At 31.3% G+C, this 14918-nt stretch overlaps 1 protein-coding gene across 1 annotated transcript; it reads left to right on the plus strand.

Annotated features, from left to right (window-relative positions):
- Nucleotides 1-10571: 10571 nt before the first annotated feature.
- LOC100791829 (SRSF protein kinase 2) lies at nt 10572-14234 on the plus strand. The gene is made up of 4 exons (XM_003540163.5): nt 10572-11016; nt 11746-12732; nt 13108-13155; nt 13426-14234. Exons 1-4 carry the CDS (start codon nt 10828-10830, stop codon nt 13837-13839), a joined length of 1638 nt encoding a protein of 545 aa, XP_003540211.1. The 5' UTR covers nt 10572-10827; the 3' UTR covers nt 13840-14234.
- The last annotated feature ends 684 nt before the right edge of the window (nt 14235-14918 follow it).

Raw genomic sequence — 14918 nt, forward strand, 5'->3', positions numbered from 1 at the left:
TCAGAATGTGTTGTCAATGTCGTGTCATGCTCAAACTTTAATACGCATGCATTTGACAATGTGTTGTCAATTATAACAACAATGTATCATACATGCGTAATTGATTTTAGTTGCACTAACTAATTTATTTCTTAACGCAACAATTACTTAATAATTAAGGATAAACGTTTGACAACAAATTATATAACATAATTAATTAAATTAGATAAAGAAGTGTCACACTCCATAACAATAATGCATGTTCAGTCTTCATTTAGGTCGACATAGTCTCTTTTCAACATCATGAAACTTTTGTACTGTTGCATTCTACTAATATATGAAGTTGGCCACTACTTTGGCTGAGGATGAGAATTCCTAGACCACAACAATGCAAGAGGCGGTAAAGGACAACAATCTTTCAAATAAACATGTTGTACGTTTACGTGAACAAACATTATTAACTCAAATGAACACAAATGATTGCATAAATCTAAAAATTAGAATAACTATCTTCAATGTACCTGAACAAAATGATTTTCAAACACATAATCGACACATATAATGCGGTGCACAAAAGAATCTGGTGGTGGTTGACTTCTAAGAGGAAGAAATGTCATGCTTTGTTGTTGGGACAACGATACAAGGATTACATTATACCTTGATGCAATGACATATTCCATCTTCATTATATCCATCCACTTATCCACACTAACCTGAATCAAACAAATATACACATCAAAGTTATTTAAACTTTGTTCTAAAAAAAACCACAACAACATACCTTGGAAAATCCATCAACAAGTAGAGACATCCTTAATTCTTCAAATCTCTTTGTGCCACCGAAGAGGTTGATATAGTCATCCTACCATTTGTCAAGTTCTTTAATCAATTGGTTGCACACCAACTACCAAGAATCTTCACCCATACCTAATAAAGCGGCAATGGACCGATATCCACAGTTACCGTCTACTTTCACATCCACAATGTTGTCAATGAAATCTTGTATAAATGGCTCAAATTGATCCAACATCGGGATAATCCTTGTTGGCTTCGGCGGGTCAGAAGATGATGCACTACGTTTCATTGAAGAGTTGCTGTTTTGAACAGAATGAAAATCATCAACATACTCCTAATAAGACGGATCACGCTTTGGGGATCTTTGGTTTTTGTTCATCGGTTTCTTGGGTGCACCATTAGTGTTGACCTTTGATGGAGGAAAACACATAGAGTTTTGATCAGGGTATGCAATTTATCAAAGTTTACTCTTGAGAGTAACTTTACCACAAACATCAAGTTCCTCAAATCTTTTAGATATGATCTCCATCTTTTCGTTGATGGTGACTTCGGCCTAACATAATCCTTGATGTGAAAAACTAAGTCTCCTCCAAAACATAAGGATTGAATCGAGTGGGATGTTGCCAACAACATACCTAGATAGCTCACATGCACAAGGAAGACCGTGCGTGATTCTCATCACACAACCACAAGAAGAAGGATTCTTGTCAGCATAATGTACACGCTCAAACTTAGCAGCAATCTCATTTAAAGCGTACCTTGAAACCATTCCAAGAAGCCTTTTGTATAAGGTTTTTTTAAATACATGTCCAACCACATGTGTACTTATTTCAAAGGATGCTTTAATTTGAGTGTGTTGCAGCGTGATCATATTGTTCATGGCATCCCAAACACTACATAAGTCTCCAAGGCTATTATGTAATACTTTTTTTAAAGCCCAATGAGAAGATTCAATCCTACATTTGAAATACACAAAAAATAGTAAACATATACAATAATTAAATTCCATGAATTAATAAACATTACTAGAAAAACTGTAACATTTTAATACCTGTTTGTTGTTGTGTTGCCTAAGTGTATCACCTTATTCGTCCAGGCTATGATAAAATTTTTCTTGTGTGGGATTATCCATGTTTCGTTAAAATAGTCAACGAACATTGGTTAAGGTGAACAAGCCATTTGAAACTTCTGAAGGCACTCAGCGAATTGTTGTTCAGAAGGACAATCAATCAGACTACCCCAGGCATCCATGACATATTCCCAAGCATGTTTTTGACCAATTGAGGATTTGCATTTGGCCTTGACATTCTTGTTGATGTGAAACCTACACAACAAGTTTGAACACTCGGGGAACACAGTTTTCACTGCATTCATCAATGCTAGGTCTCTGTTAGTCACAATAACTACATGGAGATGATCGTGTCTTAAAAATAGACCTTGAAACCGTTCCAAAGCTCATACAACATTATTAACACATTCACCCTCCAAATATGCAAACCCAACAGAGAATGTCATCCCCGTTGGTGTCACCCCAACAATATCAAGTAGTAGGACTCTGTACCTATTTGTTTTGTAGGTACTATCTATCAAAAACACCAAATGACATGCATTGCATAACTTCACTGCATCAGGGTGACACCAAAATAGATCACGTACCACAAATTCATCCTTTAATCTATGCCAATGAATATATTGATCATGTTCAAGAAGCGTCATTAGATGTTGCATTTCAGTATCACTTCCTCTAATGGAAGAATGATATGCACTTCTTGCATTGTATATTTGTTTGATAGTTGTGCAACTATTGACATTGTGCTCCTTCAATGTTAGTAGGATGTTTCTTGGTTTCACCATCGACTTTGTCATATCAACAATAATTATCTTCTCATCCTTAGTCAATTGCCCAACGTATGGATGTCTAACTAATGACTTGACCAATTCATGATTATGAATCTCACATATCAACTTCACCATCCAACCTTATCCTTCAATCACTGGTTTCCCACGAAACTTGAAGGGACAACCACATTTCCTACTCTCAGTGTTTCTTCTAACAAATTCTTTCTTCCTACACTTATACTGACCACTCCTTTTACAACCAATTAAGAAAAATGAACTTCTTCCTCTGTGTCAAATCTCATAATGACTGCAACAAATTCATTTTCATGGGCTACCGATCGAGCCCACTGCAAAACATACAACGTAATCCAAACAATTTATTTTTTATACAAAACATACATTCAATCAAATGACTCAAAAATAATGAACATTATTACCTGAGAAGTATTAAAAGCATCCAAACAATCAACATGTGGTTCATTCACACCACATTCTTGTTCATTTTCATAATCCATATCAACTTTTTGAGACATTGTATTGTCATACGTCCATTAATCTTCGTCCATCTTAACAACAAATCAAAACATTATACATCATACACAAGTCTACATAATCTTTTAGTGCACACCATATTAGCAAAACTAAAATTAGTCCCTCGTACTACTTTTTATTTAGTCCTTAACATCATAATGTGATAAATATCATCAAAATATATTAACTACATACATATTACCAACTAATACAACTACATTCAAAATTTAGAACTAAATAATTTACTTAAACTAAATACAAATTTTGCACCTAAATAATTTCACTTTTTACTTATTCTATATTTAATTTCTAATAACTAAATAATTTATAATTTCTAAAAAAAATTACACGATAGGGACTACAAAAACACAATAATAAATTTTTTTAGGAAACATCTAATTTAACATAAAAATACTTCAAATAAATACAAATTTTGCACCCTAATTAACAAAAAAAAAATATAAAACTATAACTAACAACTAATTTAACATTTTACTACTTTAAATAAATACAATTATTGTACCTAAATAATTTAATCTTTTACATACACTATAAATAATTTGTAATAAATAAATTATCCATAATTTAAAAAATGTAATAAAAAATATAACATATTAATAATGTTATTAAATCTAAATTATTCACAAATTTAAAAATAATCTAAAAAATAAATAAACCTTACTGATGAAGTTCATCCGTATGCTTCATACGGATGTACTTCATCCGTAAGCTTCAAAGTACAACATACAGATGAAGTACATCTGTATAAATCATACGAATGAACTATATTCGTATGATTCTTACGAATGAACTAAATTCATATGTTATAATTCATACTTACGGATGTACTTCATCCGTATACAACTTACGGATTTACTTTATCTGTATGTTAATAATACCAGATCTACTAGAACACCAGTTATCCAGAAAAGCCAGAAAATGTGTACCTTCGCCGAAATAAAACCACCATCGATAAGACTTTCTCCTCCAACGAACTGCTACCTCTCTCTACACTTGCAAAAAACGACCACTAATGAGAGAAACCAGACCACAATGAAAAAAACCAAGCTTTTGACACAACAAAAAATGCAAAACGGGTGTCAATTTATAGAAAAAATAGTGAGGGACATTATTGGCATTTTTGGAAATGTGTTGGGTGCACCAACAATAGTGTTGGGTGCACCTAGCAACACCCTTACAAAGAGTATGAAACTGTTGTGGCCCATTTTGGCTACCGAAGCCCTTGGGCATAGGGCCTTGGGCAAAATGAAGATCAATAGAGCAAAACTAGCCCACCAATCACATGAAAGGATCTCTTTTATTGTTTTGGTAGTTATTACTTATTAGACTCAGATTTATTTAGACAATCATAGTATAAATAAATTATTAGGGTAGGTATGTTAAAAAATTACAAAAATATGCCAAAGAGAAAAATTGAAAATAAAAGAAGGTTGTAATTTTAACATCATTAAACCAAATAATAATAGTTATTATTATAATAAATATTTTATAAATTATCTCATCTATAAAGGAACTTTATACAACTTAAATAAAATATTTTTTTTATCCATAGGAATTGACAATTACCATGAATTTACATCAAATGAAGTGTATGTTATGTTATTTCACTTGATACATTATTTTTTCCTTTCCTTCTTGTTTTTCTTCCACCTAAAAGAAGAATATAACTACTAATAAATTGTTGATTCAAGTGATATTGGACTCGATTTCTTTATGTAAGATCTCAAGTTTGAGTTTTATTGATAGAAAAACATGATTGAGAGGGGAGATTCCACTAAGGGTGATCAGTCAAGTTCTTTGACAAAAATTAATCATCAACAAAACTAGTAGAAATTTTACACTTATGTCATGTTGTCAAATAAAGGAATATATAATTTTTCTTGTTCATGCTAATTTTAGATTTTTTATTTGTCTCTTTTATTTAATACTTGTTACATTTATTGTTTTCCTTTTGGGTGAACGGACACTTTCGTCCCCAAAAGTGTAATTCATCCAAAAGTGTAACTCATTGTTACTTAAGTTTCTGAAAATATGAAAATGACATCTAGGTCCCTAAAAGTGTAATTTGTTTATCATTTTAATCTTGTCCATAAAAACTTTCATTAAAATTAATGTTTGTGCTTGCATGACTCGTTATTCGCCTACGTGACAATTGACTATGCATACTTAAATGACATGTGACAAAGTGATTGATATGTGACAATGTACACATAAATGATAAGTGCCAATCTAATTACTATCATTTGATCCCTGACTAGATAGTCATGTGCACACCATTAGTTGTCATGTATGCATATGATTGTTAAATGTTATCTATGTGCACATCATCAATTATCACATAACCAAATAATATGTGACGTAGGCAAAAACGTTAATTTTAACGGAAAAAAAATTATTGATCGGAGTAAAATGACAAATAAATTACACATTTAAAATTTTAATTGATGTTTTCATACTTTCAGAAATCTAAGTGATTGAATATTACACTTTTGAAACCTAAAGTGTTAGTTTACCCTTTTCCTTTCCTTCTCATTTCCTTTGTCAACCGAGGAGCCTTCATTTGAGGTGTCAAATAATTTTTCCCTTTCTTTTTGATGTTTCTGTATTTTAAATTATTAAATTGATATTCTAAACACGATTCATCCAGCAGCTAACTACCAAACCGGTTCTAGTGTCAAATATTTGGAAGTACCAACTTTACCTAAATAATATGTTTCCGTACCTAAATAGTTTGAAAAATAAAGGATCAGTCCAAACAACAAACTGCCAAGGCAACGAAGATACTCAATTTTTTTCTGAATCTAAAAGAAGAAAATAATATTCCTGCATATTTAGATAAAATAATAATGTTATTTACATAATATGTTTTATATTTTTAAAACTTAATTTAAATACATCAATAACGTGGCACTATTAGATTATTATTGATTGTTATATATGATAAATTTATTGACACTTATAATAATTAATCTAAAAATTATTTCTGAATAATTTTTTAATTAGTTGATAATTTAAACATTTTTAAACTAGAAGTACATAAAATTAAATTATATTTTTTTATCATATCATACTATCTTTTTTTTTCACTGTAAGAATTATTGTAGTTTTTTGTACAAATACAACTACTTGAATATAATATCCTAGATATACCTTCTCAATTTATTTTGTCACACGAAAAAACTAAAATAGAGGACATTCTATAGATGAATTTAGATTCTTTAAGTTTTGACTTTGGAATTTTGGCCACTGATTTAAAATTTATACTGACATTTCTATAGTAGATAAAGTGATAAAAAAATATTATTAAATTTATAGTAATTAATAACTGGTTCATGCAAAATTGATGACTTATTTTACCACACTGGACGGCCTTGATTTCATATCCAAACGCAGCATAAGATGACACGTTGTATAATCCTTCTGAAAATTTTGAGATTAAACGTGGGTCCCTCTTGAATAGCCACCGTTCAATGTTCATGGAAGTTACGTGCACGCACGCGCTTTATCCTCTCTAGAACACAAAAAATCATGATATGAATTACGAACTACGGTAATGGATGACTAATCACTAATATTATTAAATTAATGATTACGTTATTGACTATAACTCTTTACCTGCAGTAAAAAATAAATATAACTCTTTATGTTATTGACTACGGTAATATAACTCTTTACCAATCACAAACTTCATTAGTTATCCACGCTAAATAATCACTTTTGTCTTTAAATTTATATTGCTGACAAACATATTTTTTTTGAAAGATGAAAATATAAAATTTAATCTCTGAAAATGTAAAAAATACGATGAATACATCCCATCATTAACTTTTATCCATCACCATTAACTTTTAATCTCTGGAATGAATTTGTGACTGGAATGATGATCAATGTGACTATCTCTAATTGTCAACATAGGAACTTATTTATCATTTAATATTTTCTTAACTTTTTGTTTTTTCACTCTCTAGTAATATAAATGGATAAATAGTCATTTTTGTTCATAAATGTGTAATTCGCTGACAAATGTGTAATGATTGATACATGGTTACAATGTTTTATTTTGGTAAACTAGTACAATATTTATTTTGGATAATTTCTATTGTGATAGACAAATTATGGTTGATAATCAATATTATCGTTATTATTATGTTTATTTTAAATTATGTTTGTCAATATATTTTTTTAAGTGATTATTGTAATGTTATGCTTGTAGCGATAAAAAATAATGAAAATTTATCCTAAAATTATATTTTACCCTTAAATGAAATGAAATTTCAAATCTAACAAATTAGTTCAATAGAAACATAATGATATTTAGGTCCAATAAAAAATTATTGACATTTTCGTTCAATAATGATAACTTATTAACATTTTTTGTCAAATAAAGCGTACTGATATTTAGATCCAAAAAAAAATTTGTGATATTTTCGTCCAACAAAAAATTATTAACATTTACTTTCAATAAGAGTATCTTACTTATATTTTTTTTCCAATCCAGTCAGTATGGCCACGTTAGCAATTATTTCAGTGACAAATTCATCTTTATGTGCTATGTAAGCTATTTCATTAACGGTGACAGACGAAAGTTAATGGTCGGATATATTTGTTACACTTACTTTCGGGGACTAAATTTTATATTTTCATATTTCAGGGACGTATTTGTCAGCGAATTGCACATTTAGAGACAAAATGACTATTTACCCTTAGTTATAATTTCTAAGTATAAAAAATATCATTAGTTTTGAAATAATTTTTTACTAGTTGACAATATAAATTATACATATATTTAACCGTCAAAACTAATTTCATTGATAAATTTTAAGACATACCAAAAATGAAAACTTAAAAAATTAACTATTTTTAGTCAGTGAATTTTTCAGATTTTCATTTTTAGTCCTTAATAAAATTTTAACTACTCTTAATGCTTAAACTTTTACTTCATTAATGTTTGTAGTTCTTACGGTAAAATAGCATCATTAAATAATGATGTGTCAATAATTTTATAACAAGTTCATTTTGTGACAGTTAAAAAACATTATAATTTTCTTTGTTCAAGTGAATAACACAATTTTTTTGCCCTAATTTTGGGTCACTTTCTAGTGTTCAACAATAGCAAAACCAACACCTCAACCCTCTCTCCCTCTCAACTACCTTCTCCCTCCCACCAATTTCCCTGATCCCCCATTACACTTCCTAGACCTGAAAATTCTCCAACTTTGACTCTGACAACTTCTCCATCATTGCCAACACCTCTTCCTAACACATAAATGATGATTTTCTCTTCCCCTCCGATCTCAACCGCCTTATCTTCCCTCTGTCACCACCACCACTACTGCCCCACTTCTTCTTAAACCCACTCCACCTGCCCAATCCCCCATCAACAACACCATCTTTTTAAAGCCCTTGACAGAGTGTGCTTCCTTTGTTGAAATAGAACCAGATGAAGCCACAAAATCCCTAACTATTGAAGACCTTGTAGCAACATCGTCTATTGTGGTAGCTAGTGTTGTTGAGTTGGTCATAGATGACAGAGGAGCAATAAATGCTAGCGAAGGAAGTGGAGTGGACTAGATTGAATATTAGGCCAGATCTCATATGATGTCACTATTAGAGTCAGTGTCCTTGTTCTAGTAATCTCAAACCCTAAGTCTAAGGAAGAAGGTTGGATTGTTATTATGACATGATTTTTTTTTTTTACCTAAGTTGATTTTAATTTTGGATATAGATTTGATTTTGATGTGTATTTGTGTGCTTACCTAAACTAATTTTGAACTAAGCTTGCATTATTGATGGAGAAAAGGGAAAAACCATGAATGGACAAAGTAATTTAGCTGCTACTAACTCTGTTTTTCACTTAAGCAAATCAATTTCTAGTGATTTTTAATCATCGAAAATGAATCTTATAAAATTACTGCTTCATCATCATTTAGTGGTGCTATTTGATGGCAATAACTAAAAACATTAACGGAATAAAAGTTTAAAAGACTAATCAAAATTTTGTTTGGGAACTAAAAATAAAAACCTGAAAAAATCCAGAAATAAAAAACATAATCAACCCAAACTTATCCAAAAATACATTACATTCTATTTTCTATAATCCTTTTTCCTTTTTTTAAGATTTTCTTTAAAATAATTTATATTACAAAAAGTAATATATTGATAAATGCATTTTTTTTATTTTCAATTTTTTTATTCATTAATGAGATTTTTTAATTAGTTTTGTAATTATATTATGGGTGTGAAACATTCGTCAATTTTATCTACGACTTATTTTCATCATGTAATTTAACTAAGTAGATTTAATGGGATATTTCTTATCATAGAAATGTTAAAACCACTTCAAGCACACAATCCGCCATTATAAACTAATGTAAATTATTTTACAATTACTTATAATTTAATTACTTATCACATAATTTCTTGAAATTTATAAAAAAATAAATAAATTAGTGGGATATTTATAATTTAGTGAAGTATTTCTTATAATATAATTTATTAATAACTATAAAATTACAAAAATTAAATGATGTAAATTAATTAATATGAGTAAATAAAATTATAAATTTTAGGATAAATATCCATTTTTCTCCCTGAATGTGTAGAACGCTAACAAATTCGTCCCTAAGAGATGAAAATTTAAATTTTAGTCCTATAAGTGAAAAAAATACAACAAATTCATTTATCTGGTAAGTCCATTCGTTACAAAAATGATTGTCAACATGACTGCAAAATAAATTAGACAAAAATGTCAACAAATTTTCATTAGACTAATTTATCACACCACTGATTTTGTTTAATTTAAGAATAACATATAATTTAATTTCCATCTTCCTTTTCTTTTGATCGTTACAAGTATAATATTACAATAAACACTAAAAAAAAATAAACATAAATTAGAACAAACATAATAATAAATTATGTTTACCCAAAATATGAGATCAAACAAAATACAAGATCCAATTAAAATACATAACTATTAAGTTAATTCTTAAAAATAATGAGACTCAACTTGATTTTGTCATTATTTAGTGTTGTCATATTAGAAATATCAAAGTAACAGATAAATTATGTTTATTATTATGTTTATTTTAACTTATGCTTGTTTTTCTATTTTTTTTAATATATAATATAATGCTATACTTGTAATAATAAAATGAAGAGACCAAAATGAAGATTAAATTAGATTTTACTCTTAAATAGATTGATATATGACAAATTAGTATAATAAAAATTTATTGACATGATTCAATATAAGCTTTTTAAAGATAAAGGATGAATAAATTTGTTACATCTTTTTATTGTTTGGAGGGTAAAGTTTATCCTGATTTAAAAACAAAAGTACTTTTTTATCCAAAATTTTATCATGACATAATTATTGTATACCGGAGTATTTAAAATGGTGAAACGTCACGTATATGAGACAAGTTCCGTTCTTAGTTCTTACGTTGTTTTCCCGGCAACAAGACCAACTCAAAAACCCTAATTTCCCATCTCCACCGTTCACTGAATTCAAGGCCTTCTCTCGCCTCCATCTCACTCCAACATTTCTCATCCGCAACCAACATTGGTCAAATCGATTCATCCTCGTTGAAATTCCAATCCTTCTTCCTCAATTTCTTTCTTCCGTTGTCTCAGAGTGGTTTTGTGTTTGAAGGTCCTTCAATGGCGGAGGACCGTAGTGAGGTGAGTGATTACAGTTCGGAGGACGAAGGAACCGAAGATTACAGGCGCGGAGGGTACCACGCGGTTCGGATTGGTGACACTTTCAAGAATGGGAGCTATGTGGTGCAGAGCAAGCTTGGTTGGGGTCATTTTTCCACTGTTTGGCTCGCTTGGGACACTCACAAATCGGTGCGTGCCCTTTTGTTTGTTTCCTCACAGCACAACTTGGGGATGATAAAAATGAATGCTTTTGACGATTTACAATTAGTTTAGAGAGTTTGAGTTTTGTTCTTTATCTGGGTTGTGGAGTAGTGTTTGTGGTTGAGAGATTTGGACGAAGTGTGTGCTTTTATTTATATTTATCATCCTTTTTTTTCTTGTGTCTATGGAATAATTAACAATGGTCTGGCTTTGACCTTGCACCCATCTGTTGCTGATTGAAAGAAATTGTTTATTTTATTCTTAAAAAAAACTATCATTCTCAAAACTCATCTGATAAAAGGATCTCAGGAGGTTCAACTGCTTGATCTTTTGTTTTATTTTATTCTGACTATTGATCTCTCTCTTATTCAGATCAGCTAAGAAATTTTGCAAGTAGTTACTCGGTTTTTTGTGCCCTTGTTCTTTCTAAGTGATCATGTCTGTTGTGTGACACTAGAGTTCCTGTGATTAGGTGGGAATTCACTTTAGGACTATGACTCTGGATAAACTTCTCCATAAGCACTTATAGGAGAAGAAAAATAAGAAGGTAAAATAATGCATTTTCCTTCTTATTTTCTTCTCCTATAAGGGCTTATGGAGAAGTTTATCCAAATAGGGCCCATGTTATTTTTCATTCTTTCAATACCATGCTAACGTACATGCGGCAATCTATAGTTTGGAACTTTGTTAGTGATGCTTTAAATTGTCTGTTTGCAGCGATATGTTGCCTTAAAAATTCAAAAGAGTGCTCAGCATTACACTGAAGCGGCAATGGATGAAATAAAGATTCTTAAACAAATTGCTGACGGGGATCCAGATGACAAGAAATGTGTTGTAAAGCTTTTGGATCACTTTAAGCATTCAGGACCTAATGGCCAGCATGTTTGTATGGTTTTTGAATTCCTTGGAGATAATCTTCTCACACTTATCAAATATAGTGATTATCGAGGAGTTCCCCTTCCCATGGTCAAGGAAATTTGTTTCCATATTTTGGTGGGTTTGGATTACTTGCATCGTGAGCTTTCTGTAATACACACTGATTTAAAGCCTGAGAATGTCTTGCTTTTGTCTCCAATAGATCCATCTAAGGATCCTAGAAGATCAGGCATTCCACTTATCCTTCCAAACACGAAGGATAAGACTGTGACCAAGAATGGGATAACAATAGAAAATAAAAGTTTGAATGGAGATCTGACCAAGAATCAGAAAAAGAAATTGCGGAAAAAGGCTAAAAAGGCTGCTCAAGGCTGTGCTGGGAAGGAAAATGCTGAGGAAGTTGAGGAGGATTCCAAAGCACCTGACGAGCAAGATGATTGTAGTAATGATGTGAAACCAAGTGTAGAACCTGGTGAAGTTAAACCTAATAGTCCTGTGAGGAAAGATCAATCGACAAAGACTTCTGAAAATAAAGATATTCCTCAAGGAAGTCATGGTAATAGGAGGGGTAGCCGCTCTACAAGAAAGAAGTTGCTCGAAGCTGTTGATCTTAAGTGCAAGCTGGTTGATTTTGGTAATGCTTGTTGGACCTATAAACAATTCACAAATGATATTCAGACAAGGCAGTATAGGTGTCCTGAGGTTCTTCTTGGATCTAAATACTCAACTCCAGCAGATCTGTGGTCCTTTGCTTGCATTTGCTTTGAGCTTGCCTCTGGCGATGTTCTTTTTGATCCTCATAGTGGTGACAACTATGATAGGGATGAGGTAAGTGCACCTGTTTGGACTTTGAAAGAATTGGTTGGCTTCATTTCTTGCTCTAATCTTCTAATGTTTGCTGTTAATATTATTATTATCATTATTATTTTGACCATGAAAACTAGCTTTTATCATGTTTTTTTCTGAGAGTAGAAGTTGTCCTTAACCATTTGGTTTTATTGTTATGCAATGGGAAAATTCAATTTTGTATGACATTTTTATACATTCCAATTGGTATACTGTCTTGCTTATACTATTGAAAATGCCATCATTTCCTATTTTCCTGTGCGAATTGTATAAAAATGTGCAATGCTGCTGTGGTTATTTGGACTTCAATTTCAATCTATGAATAAACAAGTTGACATTTTGTAATTTACTCTACAGGATCATCTGGCATTGATGATGGAGCTTCTTGGGATGATGCCTCGCAAGGTAGGCTTGGCATTTGGCTGTAGAACATCTGAATTGTTATTATCAATTTGCATGTTGAATTATTGATATGATCAAGAAAAACTTATTCCAACATATTATAGACAATTTGCTGATGGTATTATATTCTACTCTTGTGCTGTTCTAATGAATTCTTCTGCTTTCTGAAAAAGAAACAATATGGTAGTTGTTTACTGCAATCTGTTTTTAATTGATCATTGTCAATTCTTTATCTGTTCCCTTCCAAAAAAATTGAACATTTGTTGCTTTCAGATTGCACTTGGTGGATGCTATTCCCGAGATTTTTTCAACAGATATGGAGATTTGAGGCACATCCGTCGGTTGCGTTTCTGGCCTCTTAATAAGGTGCTGACAGAGAAGTATGATTTCAGTGAACAAGAAGCAAATAACATGACCGATTTCCTTCTTCCATTACTTGATTTTGTCCCTGAAAAGAGGCCAACTGCTGCTCAATGCCTTCAGCATCCTTGGTTCAGTGCAGGTCCCCAGACTCTTGAGCCCTCATTGACTGCTGTGAAGCATGATGCTATTGAAGGGGAAATATCTGAAAAAATGCAGAGGGAAAAAGCTGAGCAGGAGGCTGTGGAAGTTGGCATGGGGAATATGGCCATAGATGGAAATCCAAAGCCACTCAAAGAGTTCCAATCTATGAAGCCATCAGAATAGAAGCATAGTGGCTTATTTGGGTTGGGGTATACCACCTGTTTTTGTTTATATGGCAATCATGGATGGTCCTTGGAGCGTGATATTATATTTAACTGTTATATTAAGCATAGCATGCAGCTTAGGTCATACATGAGGTTGTCATTTGGGAAGCCTTTTGTAAGGAAGCTAATTCACCTATTACAGATAATGTCTAAAAGATAGCTTCCTTCACATTCAGTAGAAAGCACACTGTTATATAAGCACGTTTGTTTTCCTCTTTTTGGAGAATTTGTTTGAGGCTTCTCCCTAGGTTAGATTTTCATCTTTTCAGAACTGCTATATCTGAGGGGTTCGAACTGTACATTTGAATGAGTTATTTTTTCTTATGTATCAATATCAGATTTTGTTGCTGTAAACTTTATCAACTGCATCTTTTGTTTCCTAGTTTTGGCGTTTTGTTTTTAGTAATTCACGTCTGAGTTTTAACCTAAAACTGAGTTTCAGATTCAGCATGTACATAGATTTAATATATTTTGCCGAATCAGAGTTTCTATATTTGTTTCTAAGCTGTATAACTAGTGATACTAAAGTGGTGATAAAAAGATTTTTCAAAGGACTAATTTAGTGACATTAAATATTTGAGACTAATTTGATAGTAAAATCTTCTAAGGACTGAATTGGTGACAGAAATTTGGATGGACTAATTTGGTTACTAAACTTTTAAAGAACTCATGCGGTAATATAGGTGACTATGAAGGATTAAATTGGTTGTTTATTCTCATAAAGACCTCTTAATTATTAAACCAATCTAACCACTTCGTGTCATAAATTTTTAGATATTTCTAGATTAAATATGTTTAATGCTAAGTACATATTTAGCCCAGCTCATTTTGAAGAACTAATTTATTTTTGATAAACCAATCTTTTCCGTATATGCATTTAATCAACTACTTCCTACCAGAACCTCAGTAAGTAATGAACCTTTTTTTTGTAGTAGTAAGTGATGAACTATAGACAGTTATTAAGTGATTTAATCAGTTTAACAATTAGTTAATGACTCGTACTTAGTACGAGTACGAAATACAGGAATTTAAATAATA

Source organism: Glycine max, chromosome 12 (assembly GCF_000004515.6).
Source record: "Glycine max cultivar Williams 82 chromosome 12, Glycine_max_v4.0, whole genome shotgun sequence".
In the NCBI taxonomy this organism is placed as follows: Eukaryota; Viridiplantae; Streptophyta; class Magnoliopsida; order Fabales; family Fabaceae; genus Glycine; species Glycine max.

Excerpts from the sequence above, each read along its gene's own strand:
- LOC100791829 (XM_003540163.5), top strand. The coding sequence starts at position 10,828 with ATGGCGGAGGACCGTAGTGAGGTGAGTGATTACAGTTCGGAGGACGAA. Across the intron at positions 11,017-11,745 it reads CTTGGGACACTCACAAATCG|CGATATGTTGCCTTAAAAAT; the intron begins GTGCGTGCCCTT and ends GTCTGTTTGCAG. Across the intron at positions 12,733-13,107 it reads ACAACTATGATAGGGATGAG|GATCATCTGGCATTGATGAT; the intron begins GTAAGTGCACCT and ends TTTACTCTACAG.